The 14,154-nt window shown below is 36.9% G+C and overlaps 1 protein-coding gene across 1 annotated transcript; it reads left to right on the top strand.

Annotated features, from left to right (window-relative positions):
* Nucleotides 1-7,189: 7,189 nt before the first annotated feature.
* Nucleotides 7,190-11,381, top strand: LOC106405609 (alpha-xylosidase 1-like). Its single transcript, XM_013846131.3, has 3 exons — nucleotides 7,190-7,506; nucleotides 7,592-8,268; nucleotides 9,304-11,381. The coding sequence occupies exons 1-3, from the start codon at nucleotides 7,292-7,294 to the stop codon at nucleotides 11,187-11,189; spliced, it is 2,778 nt and encodes a 925-aa protein (XP_013701585.2). The 5' UTR covers nucleotides 7,190-7,291; the 3' UTR covers nucleotides 11,190-11,381.
* The last annotated feature ends 2,773 nt before the right edge of the window (nucleotides 11,382-14,154 follow it).

The following is a 14,154-nucleotide window of genomic DNA, read 5'->3' as shown; positions in this document are numbered from 1 at the left end:
ACAATTTTAATGTTAGCAAACATGATTTTCTGATAATTTACACTCAATTTATAGACGCCTAAAATTTCGAAAACAATAGAAAGCATTCACACAATTTTTATGTAGAGGAGGCAAAGTCAGTGAACAAGTGGATGAGGTTTACTCTGCACCAGTCACTGTTTACCCTCATTTACCGAGGCAACTTTAACAAATCTAAGGTCAAATCTTTTGAAGATTTCATCGTATCTAAAAAATCACGCCAGCTATATTTGAGAAATCGAAGCATCTATGACTCATAGAAAGGGCAAGAGTGTCAATTCACTCCATGCCACATCACGCGCGATTCTTAAGAGTTATTGTTTTTGGTATATGCCTAATATTCTATTTTTCCTTTGTTTTTAACCAAATTAGCTCTAAATAATTTGTACAAATAGAATGCTTTCTTGGCATCATTTAAGTATAAATACACTATTAAACTTCAGTATTTATGGATAATTTTTTAAAACTTCATAAAAGAATATTTAGGTACTTCGGTTTTTCAAGTAATTCAGTTTATAAATTATATTCTTAGGATATTCATTTAGTTACAAATTAAATATAATTAATATTCGTAGTTATATAATTTTATTTTAAAAGTTCTTGTACTCATTTGTTTTTCGGTTCGATTATGGTTAAGTTTTTGTTTTTTTTGTTCCAGATAAATGATCCATTTGGTTATTTATGAGCTTCGGTTTTCAGTTCCGGATAAGTACACCCATAACTATACAACATCTTATATAAAAATTCATATAAAAGAATTTTTTTAATACCGAAAATAAATATGTACTTTCGAAGCGCGGATCAAAATTTAGTTACGAAGTTAAATGAATTTATCATAATCGTTAGCTAGTATCGCACGAATTCAAAGTAACTCAGTTGAATTCGTTCTTGTTGATGATGATATGTTTTAATTTGGTCTTATTTTTTATGTCGGTCTAGATTTTTAGCGTATTATCCTAGTATACTAAAAAATATTCTATATGTGAGTTCGGTGTTCACTGTTCAGAGTATGTTTCCAAAAAAAGAAGTCATGTGTAGATGTACTTCCTAACTAATTGACAAATGCATCTGAATTACAAATTTGGATCTCGTGAATCTTTCAGGTCAATACAGCGATTGATTGATTGTTTTATATGATTTAATAAATTAGAATGCTGAATTAAACAAAAGAATGTGATAGTAGTATAGTACTAGTAGTCTAGACAATATGTACAACTCAACTCCTGAATCGAGACGCTACATCTATATACTCCATTATCGATTTGGAATCTTTCTTATGTTTTAAATTATTTTCTTGCGCTACCTTAATTACTGCTCTCGGTGGTTTACTATCTCCAAACACACTTTGCATCTAGTTATATTTTTGTTTGATACTATATGGTTGTGGTCACTACAGAGTAAATTATTATTACCCTTAAATTTTAAATTACACTGGATTTCACTAAAATCAGCAGTTAACTAAAATACTATTTTCATATTTAATTTAATTATAATTAGATAGAGAAAATACCACTTCTGTTAACTCTAAAGTTTACAAACGAAAAACTTATCTTTTTTTTCCCAACTGAGTTTTCATTGATAACTTTGTTAAATACACAAGAGAGAAATACAAATGCCGACGGAAAACATAAATATCCCTGGAAACCAAATCCACACAAGGGAATCAAAAGTCCAAGAGACAGACCACTAATAAACGAAGCATTAAGCTACAAACTAAATTCTTTCAACTAAAACTTAACTTATGAAGAGATACCATACTTAATTTTCTTACGAGTAGCCGGATGTCTCGCCACAAACAGAGCATGAAAAGTAGAAGTTCTTCATGAAGAGCAAGAACCATCATCTGAACCACCCGTTCACGATGACTACACATACCACACACCACCACTAAGACGAAGCCAAAACATAAACAAAAACAAAAAAAAACACCCGGGAGAGCTGTCATCTCAACCACGCCTTCATCTGGACACTATAAAGCCTCAACCTCTTTCTATTGCTTCAACACCTAGAAGCCACCGAGGAAATCCATAGACCAAGAAAGAACAGAAGTAACATTTATTCGAAGGGCAGGAGAAGGACGTCTTAGAACCTGAGAGACTCAGAGGTGACTTGAAACCAACTCTTTTTCACGACACTAACCTTCAGTAGCTCTCCACATACCACTACTACTCTGCTTCACCGTTGCTGGAACAAAGACAAATTAAGCCATTCTCTACACTCCATGACTGATTAGTCTAAGATGAACTTAGAAGATTAGGAAAGACACTGCAAACTACACAAGACCCTAATCACGACTAACTATGAAGGCGGGAGAGAATCTGAAACCCATTATAGGATAGATACAGCTCAAACCAGAAGGAACAAAGGGAACAAACTCTTTAAGCACAAGGCCAGCGAGAAGGCAAGTAGATCTAGGAGTTCAAAGAAGAAGCAAACTCTGATGCTGGCGAGAAACAACCAGCACACGTCATCAACATCTAGAAAAGATCTGACTTAAGCGACCTGACTCTGAAAATAAACTTCACGCGCCACCACGCTCCTCCGTGTCGGAATCTTCACATCCATCAAATCAGTCGAATCCTCCCCACGCCTTCAGAGAACAACACGAGCAAACAACAATAAAGCAACGAAACTCGACTCCGGTGCTGCGAAAGCCACCGGAGTCGACCACCGTCAAAAACTTATCCTTGTTTTTCTTTTTTCAATTATTTTATTATCATTTTTAAAATTTTTATTCTATCTTATTCTCAGGATACCAGTCTGAGCATATACAAATCTAAATCGTTAAGCCATGTAATCTCGAACTACAATACAAAGATTAAACTGATTCATCAGTTTGATGGACAATGTATATATTTATGTATGTAATTTTTTAAAAAAGTAATATTTCACTTGATATCGAAATTTCTCATTTTTGCTGTTGGAAATAGTTAGGAACTCTCTTTTTTGGTAAACAATTGAGACTTTTTTTCTCAAAAAAATAATAACTGATCATATTTCCTCGAATGTATACTTATGATAAAATTGTAAGGGTGTTTGTTTGTTAACGTTAAAATTGAGCTGACAACGTAATTAGTTTGATAAAGCCGAGAATCACGCTTCAATTTAGAGACCGATATTGTATGGAGCCACGTTGAAACAAATCACATCCTTGGATTTTCTTTGATAATATCAATTCAAACTCTTTATTGCTTTATTGGACGTCACATTAATTCTCAAATAAGAAGATATTTGGTCCACGTGATGATAAATTTCAAGATATAGTATAAAAAATCATGCTGATAAAATAGTCAAGTTCTTATTATTGTTATATAATAATTTTATGTTATAATATGACTAGCTAAAATTATTATATTGTGATGAAAATTTGGTGTCTTGTTGTAGAAATTTTAAAATTATTATCGTTTTATAATATTCTAGAATTTTGATATGCTCATTGTGGGTGAACTGTTTCCTTGTTTAACAAACTATCAATTACTATAGTGATTTAATTGTTTTTGAAGTGAATAACTAATCCAATCGCTAGAGCATTGTGAAGATTAATAAGTGCAAGAACAAGATAATGAGTTTTCTACTGAGTGTAGACAAAGATCAGCATCCAAAACTAATTAGTTCCTTATGTTTTAACCACTTTTTACTTAAAACAAAATAATCACCAATCTAGGATCTGTGTTCAATGTGTTCAAAAAAAAAAAAGGATCTGTGTTCAAAAATATATTTAAACTATTCCCAAAAGAGTGGTGAAAAGCACCTAGCACAGCATGATTAATAAGAGTTCTTAATTTTTATAGTTAAAAGTTAAGAGACGGTTTCTTATATTCCGATAAAAACTCTACCTTAAAACCCCCAATTAATCATGCTATTAGCTTTTTTTTTTATTAAGCTTATTCAAAACGAAAGAAAACTGTTTTTTTTTTCTTTTTGCCATTCTTCTACTAGTCAATACAAGGTTCTTATGTAGTAATATATGATCTAATTGGATCTGATATTTTTAAATATGCTTCTCATAATTTTAATCACTTCATCCAGAAATGGTGCTACAACGTTAGTTTTTTTTTTAAGTTGTGTATTCAATGAATTAAAGTATATTTTAATAGATTTTATGTGTAAATTGTATGCAGAAAGCTAATGGATTCTTACATGTTAAATTATTGAAAAGTCTAACCAGACACCTTTTTTTTTGTGCAACTGATTAGATTAGAACTTAAAGATGGGTTTCTTACAAACTAGGCCCAATATGCCCAAAGGAGAGAGAAGATTTAGCTAGTTTATCAGCTGGCCCATTGTCTGAACGGGAAATAAAAGAGAAGCGACAAAAGTTGAAAGACAGAGATAGAGAGACGATATCCGACAGCGGTCCATAGAGCTCCACCGGGCGCCGATTCCCATTGATTGCTCGCACGAGCTCTTGAGAATCTGAGTGAATCCAGATGTTTGTGTAGCCGAGGGAAGAAGCGTGGAGCAGTGGAGCTCTAATCGCTAGGCTCTCAGCAAGGAGGGATGATGAGATGAGGTTTCTGAAGTGGGATCCTCAATTGAGTTCCTTCTTTGCCCGATCTGTGAAGATCCAAGCCAGTCCTGCATGTTTGGTACTCGCGATCCAGGATGCATCGGTGTAACAGAAGATCGTAGAGTTAGGTTCGTTCGATGCGAGGGGGAGCTGTCCAAGGGGCCTTGATACCGGTAGTGGAGATAGAGTTTGTGCGATCGCCCACTCTTTCGCTGCGCTTATTGCTCTGGTAATGCATGTTGCTGGATTTATAGTTCTGTTCTCGAAGATCAAGAGGTTCCTAGCAGTCCAGATCGTCCACGCGATCCATGGGAAGAGGTTGGTGGGACTTCCCACTGGTGGGAGATTAACACGCAGCCGAGAGAACTGGAGTTCCGAACCAAAGGAGGTAGTTGCTGCAGCATTCAAAGTTGAGGACCAGGGAGCGAGGTTCCAGACCTATTTAGCAAATTCACAGTGGAAGACTAAATGGCGTGTAGATTCCTGTTCTCCACATCTGATGTAGTTGGTGTTTGTCAAGACACCCCGCTTCTGTAGATTCTCTCCAGTGGGGATGGCGTTTTGGACGAACTTCCATAAAAAGATTTGCATTTTGGGAAGCAGTTGAGGACTCCAAACTGACTTGTACCAGTTAAAGTCATCAGGAAGGTTGTTGTTTCGAGTGGCCGAGGAGTCCTTTAGGTGCAGGGCTAAGTATCCGGACTTCGATGAATACTCCCCTGATGGATTAAGAAGCCACGCATAGCCATCTTCTGCTCCCGTAGAGCTCGGTTGGATGAGCAGAATGTCCTCTACCAGATGGGGTAGGTGTTTAAGTAGTGCTTCTTTGTTCCACTTTCCGGTTTCTCTGGTCATAATGTCTGATACCTTGAGGTCCTTTTCATCAATTGTTACAGGTCCAGAGATTGATGTGGGAGTCGACACCGAGAGCCAGGGTTCATGCCATAGCTTTGTGGAGTTACCGTTGCCAATCATTTTTCCAAGGTGTTGGATGATAACATCCCTTCCTGCAGTGATTCCTCTCCAGCCGTGTGAAGCAGAGGAGCTACATGGAACTCTGAGGAAGGAATCTGCGTGACAGTACTTTCCCAAGAGAATTCTGGATAGTAAGCAGTCTAGTTTTGTAAGGAGTTTCCAGGCCAGTTTGCCTAAGAGGGCTTTGTTGAAGTCTTGGATGTCTCTAAAGCTCAAACCGCCTAAGCTCTTTGGTTTGGTAAGGTTCTCCCATGATATCCAACATATTTTTTTTCTTGAGTCACTGCCATCCCACCAAAACCGTGTCAAAACTGACTGAATTTTTTTTGCAGAGGCTGACAGGGAGGAGGAAAACATGGAGAACGTTGGGATTGCAGTGAGGATAGATTTCAGGAGTGTAAGTTTCCCTGTAGGAGATAATTGTCTAGAGGAGTAACAGACGGCTCTCTGCTTACAGGACATGGAGAACGTTGGGATTGCAGTGAGGATAGATTTCAGGAGTTTAAGTTTCCTTGCAGGAGATAATTGTCTAGAGGAGTAACAGACGGCTCTCAGCTTGATACAGTCTACTATAGATGCAAAGAGATCTTTTTTCTTCCTTCCAAATAGCTCAGGTAGACCTAAATACTTTCCTACTCCCCCTTCTTTATCAATTCCCAGTGTTTGCTTTACTCGGGTTCTCTCTTCTTGAGAAGTTTTTGCTGAGAAAGATATTGATGACTTGTTTGCATTAATCATTTGCCCTGATGCTTTCTCATATTCTGATAGAATATCTTTCAGGGCGATACAGCTCTGGTGGTTAGTGTGGATGAAGAACATCGTATCATCAGCAAATAAGAGGTGGTTTATGCGGGGGCATTTTGTGGCCACTCTGATACCAGTCATCGAACCATCACGCTGATCTTCTTTGCAAAGACCAGAAAGGACCTCGCCGCAGAGAATGAAAACATATGGTGAAATAGGATCACCTTGTCGAATCCCACGAGAAGGTATGACTTTCCCTGCCACCTCATCATTAATTAGAAAGGAGTATGTGACAGTAGTTATGCATTGCATCATCTATTTGACGAATTTGATGTGGAAACCCATTTGGAATATGACTCTTTCTAAGAAATTCCATTTTAGACGATCGTAGGCTTTGCTAATATCTGTTTTCACAGCCATAGACCAATTCTTGTGTGCTTCCGAAGTCTTGAGATAATGTAACACTTCGTGAGTTATCAATACATTATGAGAAATTGCCCTCCTCGGTATGAAAGCTGATTGGTTTTCGGAAATAACCTCTAACCAGACACCTAAAAAGGTTATACATATTCAACTTAAAAGAAAATAAAATTGACTACAGATTTATGGAATAAACTCTGAATTTCACTTGATCTTGCCATGATTTACGAATGAACTGCACGCAAAAAAACTCCAGTTTCACGTTTAGCCCGCCCGCTTAAGCCCAAAAAACTCCAGTTTCACATTTAGCCCGCCCGCTTAAGCCCCCCCGCCCCCCCCCGTATTAACGATTTTTAATCGATACACGCATAAATAAATATCAGACCCTTTGATTTTTTTGTTGACATCATCAGACCCTTTGATAAATAATACTAGTAATATCAGTTTTTTTATATTTATAAAATAAATAAAAGAACGACTAAACATTTTCTTCTACTATTTATATCCCCTCGTTTAGTGTTTCGCGAACTTATCATCGAGCTCTTTAATCGAGGGTCTTTTCTCTCTTCTTCATTATACACATAACACTGTAGAGTGTGGAGTATCACTAGAATAAAAATAGCCATGGTCACTTCACGAATAGTTTTTTCATCTCTTTCTCTTCTCGTGGCTTTAATCCTCTGTTTCTCACCCATCCACTGCTCCAACACCATCGGCAAAGGCTACCGTTTGATCTCAATCGAAGAATCTCCAGACGGTGGATTCATCGGCTATCTCCAAGTCAAACAGAAGAACAAAATCTACGGCTCAGACATCACCACCCTCCGCCTCTACGTCAAGTAAGTAGCACTAGCACCACTCTCTTAATCCTCTACTTCGCACCCTACACTACCTCCTCGATTCCTAACCGTTGGATTTCCACAGACACGAGACCGATACTCGCCTCCGCGTTCACATCACAGACGCCAAGAAACAACGATGGGAGGTCCCCTACAACCTCCTCCCCCGCGAACAGCCGCCGCCGGTGGGGAAAGTGATCGGAAAATCAAGAAAATCTCCGATCACAGTTCAAGAACTCTCCGGCTCGGAGCTCATCTTCAGCTACACGACAGACCCGTTCAGCTTCGCCGTGAAACGTAGATCCAACGGCCAAACGCTCTTCAACACAAGCTCTAACTCAGCTTTTGGCGAGATGGTGTTCAAGGACCAGTACCTCGAGATCTCAACCTCGTTACCTAAAGACGCGTCCATATACGGGTTAGGTGAAAACTCGCAAGCCAACGGGATCAAACTCGTCCCTAACGAGCCTTACACGCTCTACACGGAGGATGTGTCGGCTATTAACCTCAACACCGATCTTTATGGTTCGCATCCGGTTTACATGGATTTGAGGAACGTTGGAGGTAAACCGTACGCTCATGCGGTTCTGCTTCTTAATAGTAACGGTATGGATGTGTTCTATAGAGGAACGTCTTTGACTTATAAAGTTATTGGAGGAGTCTTTGATTTTTACTTCGTCGCCGGACCATCGCCGCTCGACGTCGTTGATCAGTACACTTCGTTAATCGGACGGCCAGCTCCCATGCCGTACTGGTCTCTAGGTAAAAACATTTATTGCTCTGTTTCTCCTTTGTGTTTCAGTTTAATATATTTTTTTGGTAGTTAAATAATATTAAAAGATGATATTTGTTTTATAGGATTAGTTATGAATTATACTAAATAATATATTATGCTATAAATGAGTATTATAATTTTTGTTATAAACTTCAATCTATATAAATAGACATCTAATAAATAAATAGATTATATATTTTTGATTTTTGATTTATCTATATAAATAGACATCTAAATCTAATAAAGTTTTTAGGCGTTTTATAGCATCTACAACCCATTACAAAATTTATTGTATTTTTTGTTTTTCACAACTGCATAATCAACTCCTTTTTGCAGTCAATTTTGCATTGGGGTTGAAAATGCTGTTAGCAGTTATTTTTGCTTAGTGCCTAGGGCTTTATTGCACCCATTTATGTACCATTTGCTAATGAGAATCTATTAAATTAATGTTGTGTGGTAAAATAAAATTAAAAGATGATTTTGTCTTATAGGATTTGTGATTAATGATTATGTTTCTGAAAATAGATTTGCGTATCAGTTGCTTTGCTAATGAGAATCTATTAGATTTATGTTCTTTAGTAAAAGAAAATCTGGTTTTTAAAACTGAACTATGTGTTGAATAGTCTTGTAATAATTGACACATGTAGTAATGGAGTCACAGTTAAGAGGTTATCTTTCTCCGACACAGCTTTTAGAAAGGTTACCCTTTTTGTGGGATATGTTGTAGAATAAATGGAGGTCGCTTTCTAATTATGGGTTTTAAATAGTAAAAGATAAAGAAGAACGTGAAGACGTGTTCTTTTGCTTTCCTCTTTTGTTAAATGTTGATCCTCGCAATTTTTAATTGGTCCCTAAATGATCTTGATATTGGTCCATGGTGGCCACTGGACCACGGTTCTATCATTGAGTTGACATTAAAGAAGAAGCAAATCTTGGTTTCGGCAATGTGACATATTTATTACAGCAAATCTTTGATTTGATTTTATAGTACTTATAATCTTGTTTCAATATTTGTGTTGTAGGATTTCACCAATGTAGATGGGGATACCGTAACTTATCAGTTATTGAAGACGTGGTGGACAGTTACCAAAAGGCTAAGATCCCTCTTGATGTGATTTGGAACGATGATGATCACATGGATGCCAAAAAAGACTTCACGTTGAGTCCCATAAGCTACCCTCGTGCCAAGCTATTAAACTTCTTAGACAGAATCCACAAGATGGGCATGAAGTATGTCGTCATCAACGATCCCGGTATTGGTGTCAACTCCAGCTACGGTGTATACCAACGAGGTATGGCCAATGACGTGTTCATCAAGTACGAAGGAAAGCCTTTCTTGGCCCAAGTATGGCCCGGTGCAGTTCACTTTCCTGATTTCCTTAACCCTAAGACTGTTTCTTGGTGGGGTGAAGAAATCCGCCGCTTCCATGAACTAGTCCCTATAGATGGTCTATGGATCGACATGAACGAGGTATCAAACTTTTGCTCTGGATTGTGCACAATCCCTAAAGGGAAGAAGTGTCCTACTGGAGAAGGACCTGGTTGGATTTGTTGCTTGGACTGCAAGAATATAACAAAGACGAGATGGGATGATCCTCCTTACAAGATCAACGCTACTGGAGTTCAAGCTCCCATCGGTTTCAAGACGATTGCAACAAGTGCTTTACATTACAACGGTGTAAGAGAGTATGACGCTCATAGTATCTACGGATTCTCCGAGACCGTTGCCACACACAAGGGTTTACTCTCTATCGAAGGGAAACGTCCTTTCATTTTGTCCCGGTCTACTTTTGTTGGTTCCGGTAAATACGCTGCTCACTGGACCGGAGATAACCAAGGAACGTGGCAGAGCTTGCAAGTGTCTATTTCAACGATGTTGAACTTCGGAATCTTCGGTGTTCCTATGGTTGGTTCGGACATTTGTGGATTCTACCCGCAACCAACAGAGGAACTCTGTAACCGTTGGATCGAAGTCGGTGCGTTCTATCCTTTTTCAAGAGACCACGCTAATTATTATTCTCCACGACAAGAGCTTTATCAATGGGACACGGTCGCTGAGTCAGCACGTAACGCTCTTGGTATGAGATACAAGATCCTTCCTTACCTCTACACTCTCAACTACGAAGCTCATGTGACCGGTGCACCAATCGCTAGACCGCTCTTCTTCTCTTTCCCTGAGTACACCGAGTGTTACGGCTCGAGCCGACAGTTCTTGCTAGGAAGCGGTTTAATGATATCTCCGGTTCTCGAACAAGGCAAAACAGAAGTAGAAGCTCTGTTCCCGCCGGGTTCTTGGTACCAAATGTTCGACATGACTCAAGCCGTTGTGTCCAAGAAAGGAAAGCGCGTGACTCTCCCTGCTCCGTTGAACTTCGTGAACGTTCATCTTTACCAGAACACTATATTACCGATGCAGCAAGGAGGGTTGATTTCTAAAGAAGCGAGAACGACGCCGTTTAGTCTCGTCATTACGTTCCCGGCTGGTGCTTCTGAGGGGTACGCGAAGGGTAAGCTTTATCTAGACGAGGACGAGCTTCCGGAGATGAAGCTAGGAAACGGACAGTCTACGTACGTTGACTTCTACGCTTCGGTCGGAAACGGAACAGTGAAGATGTGGTCGGATGTGAAGGAAGGGAAGTTTGCGTTGAGCAAAGGATGGGTGATTGAGAAGGTTAGTGTTTTGGGACTTAGAGGAGCAGGACAAGCTTCTGAGATTGTGATCAATGGAAGTCCGGTTTCAAACGAGGGGAAGAAGGTTGAGGTAAGCTTGAAGGAGCATACTTATGTGGTTGGGTTGGAAGAGGAAGGAGAGAACAAGAGTGTGATGGTTGAAGTTAGGGGACTTGAGATGCTAGTGGGTAAGGACTTCAGCATGTCCTGGAAAATGGGTATTAATGGTGCTAATTAATTTGCATGTGAGAGTTTGATAAATTATTGTAGAAGAGAATGAGATTTAATTGAAAAATAAAAAAGTATGCTCATTCTTCTTCTTCTTGCGGATAATTAAAAAAAAACAGAGGTTTGGTTTTAGATTGTCTCTTTGTCTTTTATTAGATGTTAGTCTGAATAAAAAGTTGCAAGTGAAAGTATGATTTGGTTTCTTGAATTGCTTACCTTTTTCATTTAAACAGTAAATATTTAAGGGAAAAAGGAGAAACTTTCTTCACAATAAAATACTATTATGTTCATATAATTATAGAAACAGTTAAAATTTAAGCATTTCAAAATTAAACTAACCAAAAAAGTTATTTCTGAAATTTTTGTACTCTCGTTTTGATATGTCATATTAAAAATGAGGTTTTTTCTAAAAACTCTTGAATAAAATATTTTTGAAAAATATCTTAAAATATTTATGAAAACATTTCTGATACATATTTATTTATTAGTTATCTAGTTTTTGATTAAGTATAAATTTAGTTAAATAATAAAAATATAATAAAATAGTAATATTATTAGACTGAAAATGCTAATGTTCTCATAATAGATAAGTTTCGTGAATTCCAAGTATCTCATCTTATTGGACCATAATATATGTTTTACCGAAGATGTGGTTTTACAAAATCGAAGCACACAATTGAGACTTTCAAAAGAACTTTACTGGTTCGTTTGAGATCGTTTCGCAAATGATACTCTATTTTTTTTTCTATAATTTACACTAATAACTCTATTATAGTGTAACTTTTGTTTCAATGCTGTTACTATATAATATAGTTACTCTATTATATAGTGAAATATAGAGGAATGTCACTTTTTCACTACAAATATAAAGTAAAATATGACATTTTTCCATATTTCACTTTATTATAGAGTGACACCATTAGAGCAAAAGTTACAATATAATAGAATTATTCTATTTTAGTGTAAATTATAGAAGAAAAAATAGAGTTTCGGAAATGCTCTTACTTAGTAAGGTGTGTATTGGGCCTCCGGCTTGAAAAGCCTAACCAAAGTAAATAGAATTTTAATATAAAAATAATAATCTTTGTCGTAAGAAACACTGTTAATCTCTTGAAAAAGTCTAGATAAACTGGTCATAGCAATTTGATCTTATTAATAAATCAATAAGGTTTGCTACTGTTGATAAAAAGATCTACTAATCACCGGATCTGTATCACACAATCAACAAAAATACAGAATGTTAATAACCAACCGAAACAAGATTTTGGTTTGTCTACATTTATTGCGCCATATTATCCGTTGTTGTATATTCTGGCACCATTAAATGTGCATCATAGTGTACATATGCTGTGTCGTCATTTTTGTATGCCTACATTTTTAGTTTTGTATGCTTAAGCTTTCGTACCTAAATGATGATGCAATCGCTTGTAGCATACGAAACCGAAGATTACTTATCAACATGATATCATCAACGAGTATGTCATGTAACGATCAATGATAAGTCCTTTTTCAAGAAGGTTTTTATTTTTTTCCAGAGAATGAAGACTTTTATAGCCAACCATTGACTATATATTGGTTACATATTATTATCCTTGGATCACGCCTACGCGAGAAACTCAATAGACTTAAACTTGTCCTCATCTTGATGGTCTTTATACTTGTCTTGACCCACATGCTAAATCTAATAAGCGAAGACAGCAGACTCTAACAAAGCTAGTCAATGATCTAGAAACTCTAATCCAAAGAAAAAAAAACTATAATCCAAAAAGCCTATCCTCCTAGTAGATGAAAAGTCCAGCCCACGAGATCCAATATTCTAAGCCCTACGACTCTATGATACTGCTCAGTGCTCACACATCCAAAACGAAAACCTAACGAGCCAGTAAATTATTATTACTATTCACATTGACTAGTCGTTGTAATAAATTTAACGACAAATTATTTTGTTTTCGGACGAGTGACTGTACCAAAGCCGTGATGGACTGGATTAGATTAGTATTAGTTCAAAGACGACAAAAAAAGGTTAGTATTAGTTATTATTCCACTCAACGACTTTAATAAAATTGTTTTCAACTTGTCGGCTTTACGTCATTCGTTAAGCTTAAATCTTAATTGATAAAGAAAAATTCCGTGTTCACTATTGCTATTATATACACACTATTTGAATTCCCAGATGTTACTGTACCAAATTACAGACGCAAGATCTTGTAACAGTTCTTTTGTGTAACCATATCCATGTTTGAAAAGGATGAGACTGTTATTTATGTTTTTTCTGTTAAGGTCTATACTTGCCTAACATATGTTTGACATCAGTGAACTAAAAAAGCATAAATAAATTTTGATAAGGTGCCTTAAGAACGAGCCAATGGATTCGGGAGTCCACAGCACAAGACAAGGCACGTGGCGGTGGTGAATACGTGGAAGGAGATGAGAAAGGTTGGGTGGTGGCAGTTTGGGCGGGAGAATAAGGGCGGGAAAGTGGGACCCAAGTGATGGCAGTCGGTTAAATGGCGGGAAAGAGAGAGAGAGCAGAGTAAGACTAGGACATTGCTTCGAGCCACGAGCCACCGCTTGTGTGGCCCACTGACGTGCTTTCATCTGGGCCTTGAAGAATAGAAATGAAAGGGTCAAATTCATTAGGAAAAAAAAGATTTAAATAATAACACAATCCAGCGTACATAATATCCCACCTAGATTTTTATTGGTCACTGCCAAAGCAAAAAATAAAATAAATATAAAGTACTTTTTATTAACATTTAAATACTTAGTGTTTATAAGATGAACAAGTTTTATAAATAAAAAATAGAATGAAATGAAATTTATTTAAAAACATTTCTATAAAATATAAACATACATTAAAATATTTTAAATAATAAAACAACATTTTTCATATTTATTCATTTCTGATCAAATTGTTAAATATTTATACAAATTTAGAAAAACAAAAATATCTATATATATATATATATATATAA

The sequence above is a fragment of the Brassica napus genome, chromosome C6 (genome assembly GCF_020379485.1).
Source record: "Brassica napus cultivar Da-Ae chromosome C6, Da-Ae, whole genome shotgun sequence".
Classification (NCBI taxonomy): Eukaryota; Viridiplantae; Streptophyta; class Magnoliopsida; order Brassicales; family Brassicaceae; genus Brassica; species Brassica napus.
This window is presented reverse-complemented; position numbering and strand designations above follow the sequence as displayed.

Coding starts and splice junctions, on each gene's coding strand:
- LOC106405609 (XM_013846131.3), top strand. CDS start 7,292: ATGGTCACTTCACGAATAGTTTTTTCATCTCTTTCTCTTCTCGTGGCT. Junction 7,507..7,591: donor ACCCTCCGCCTCTACGTCAA/GTAAGTAGCACT, acceptor GGATTTCCACAG/ACACGAGACCGATACTCGCC. Junction 8,269..9,303: donor CATGCCGTACTGGTCTCTAG/GTAAAAACATTT, acceptor TTTGTGTTGTAG/GATTTCACCAATGTAGATGG.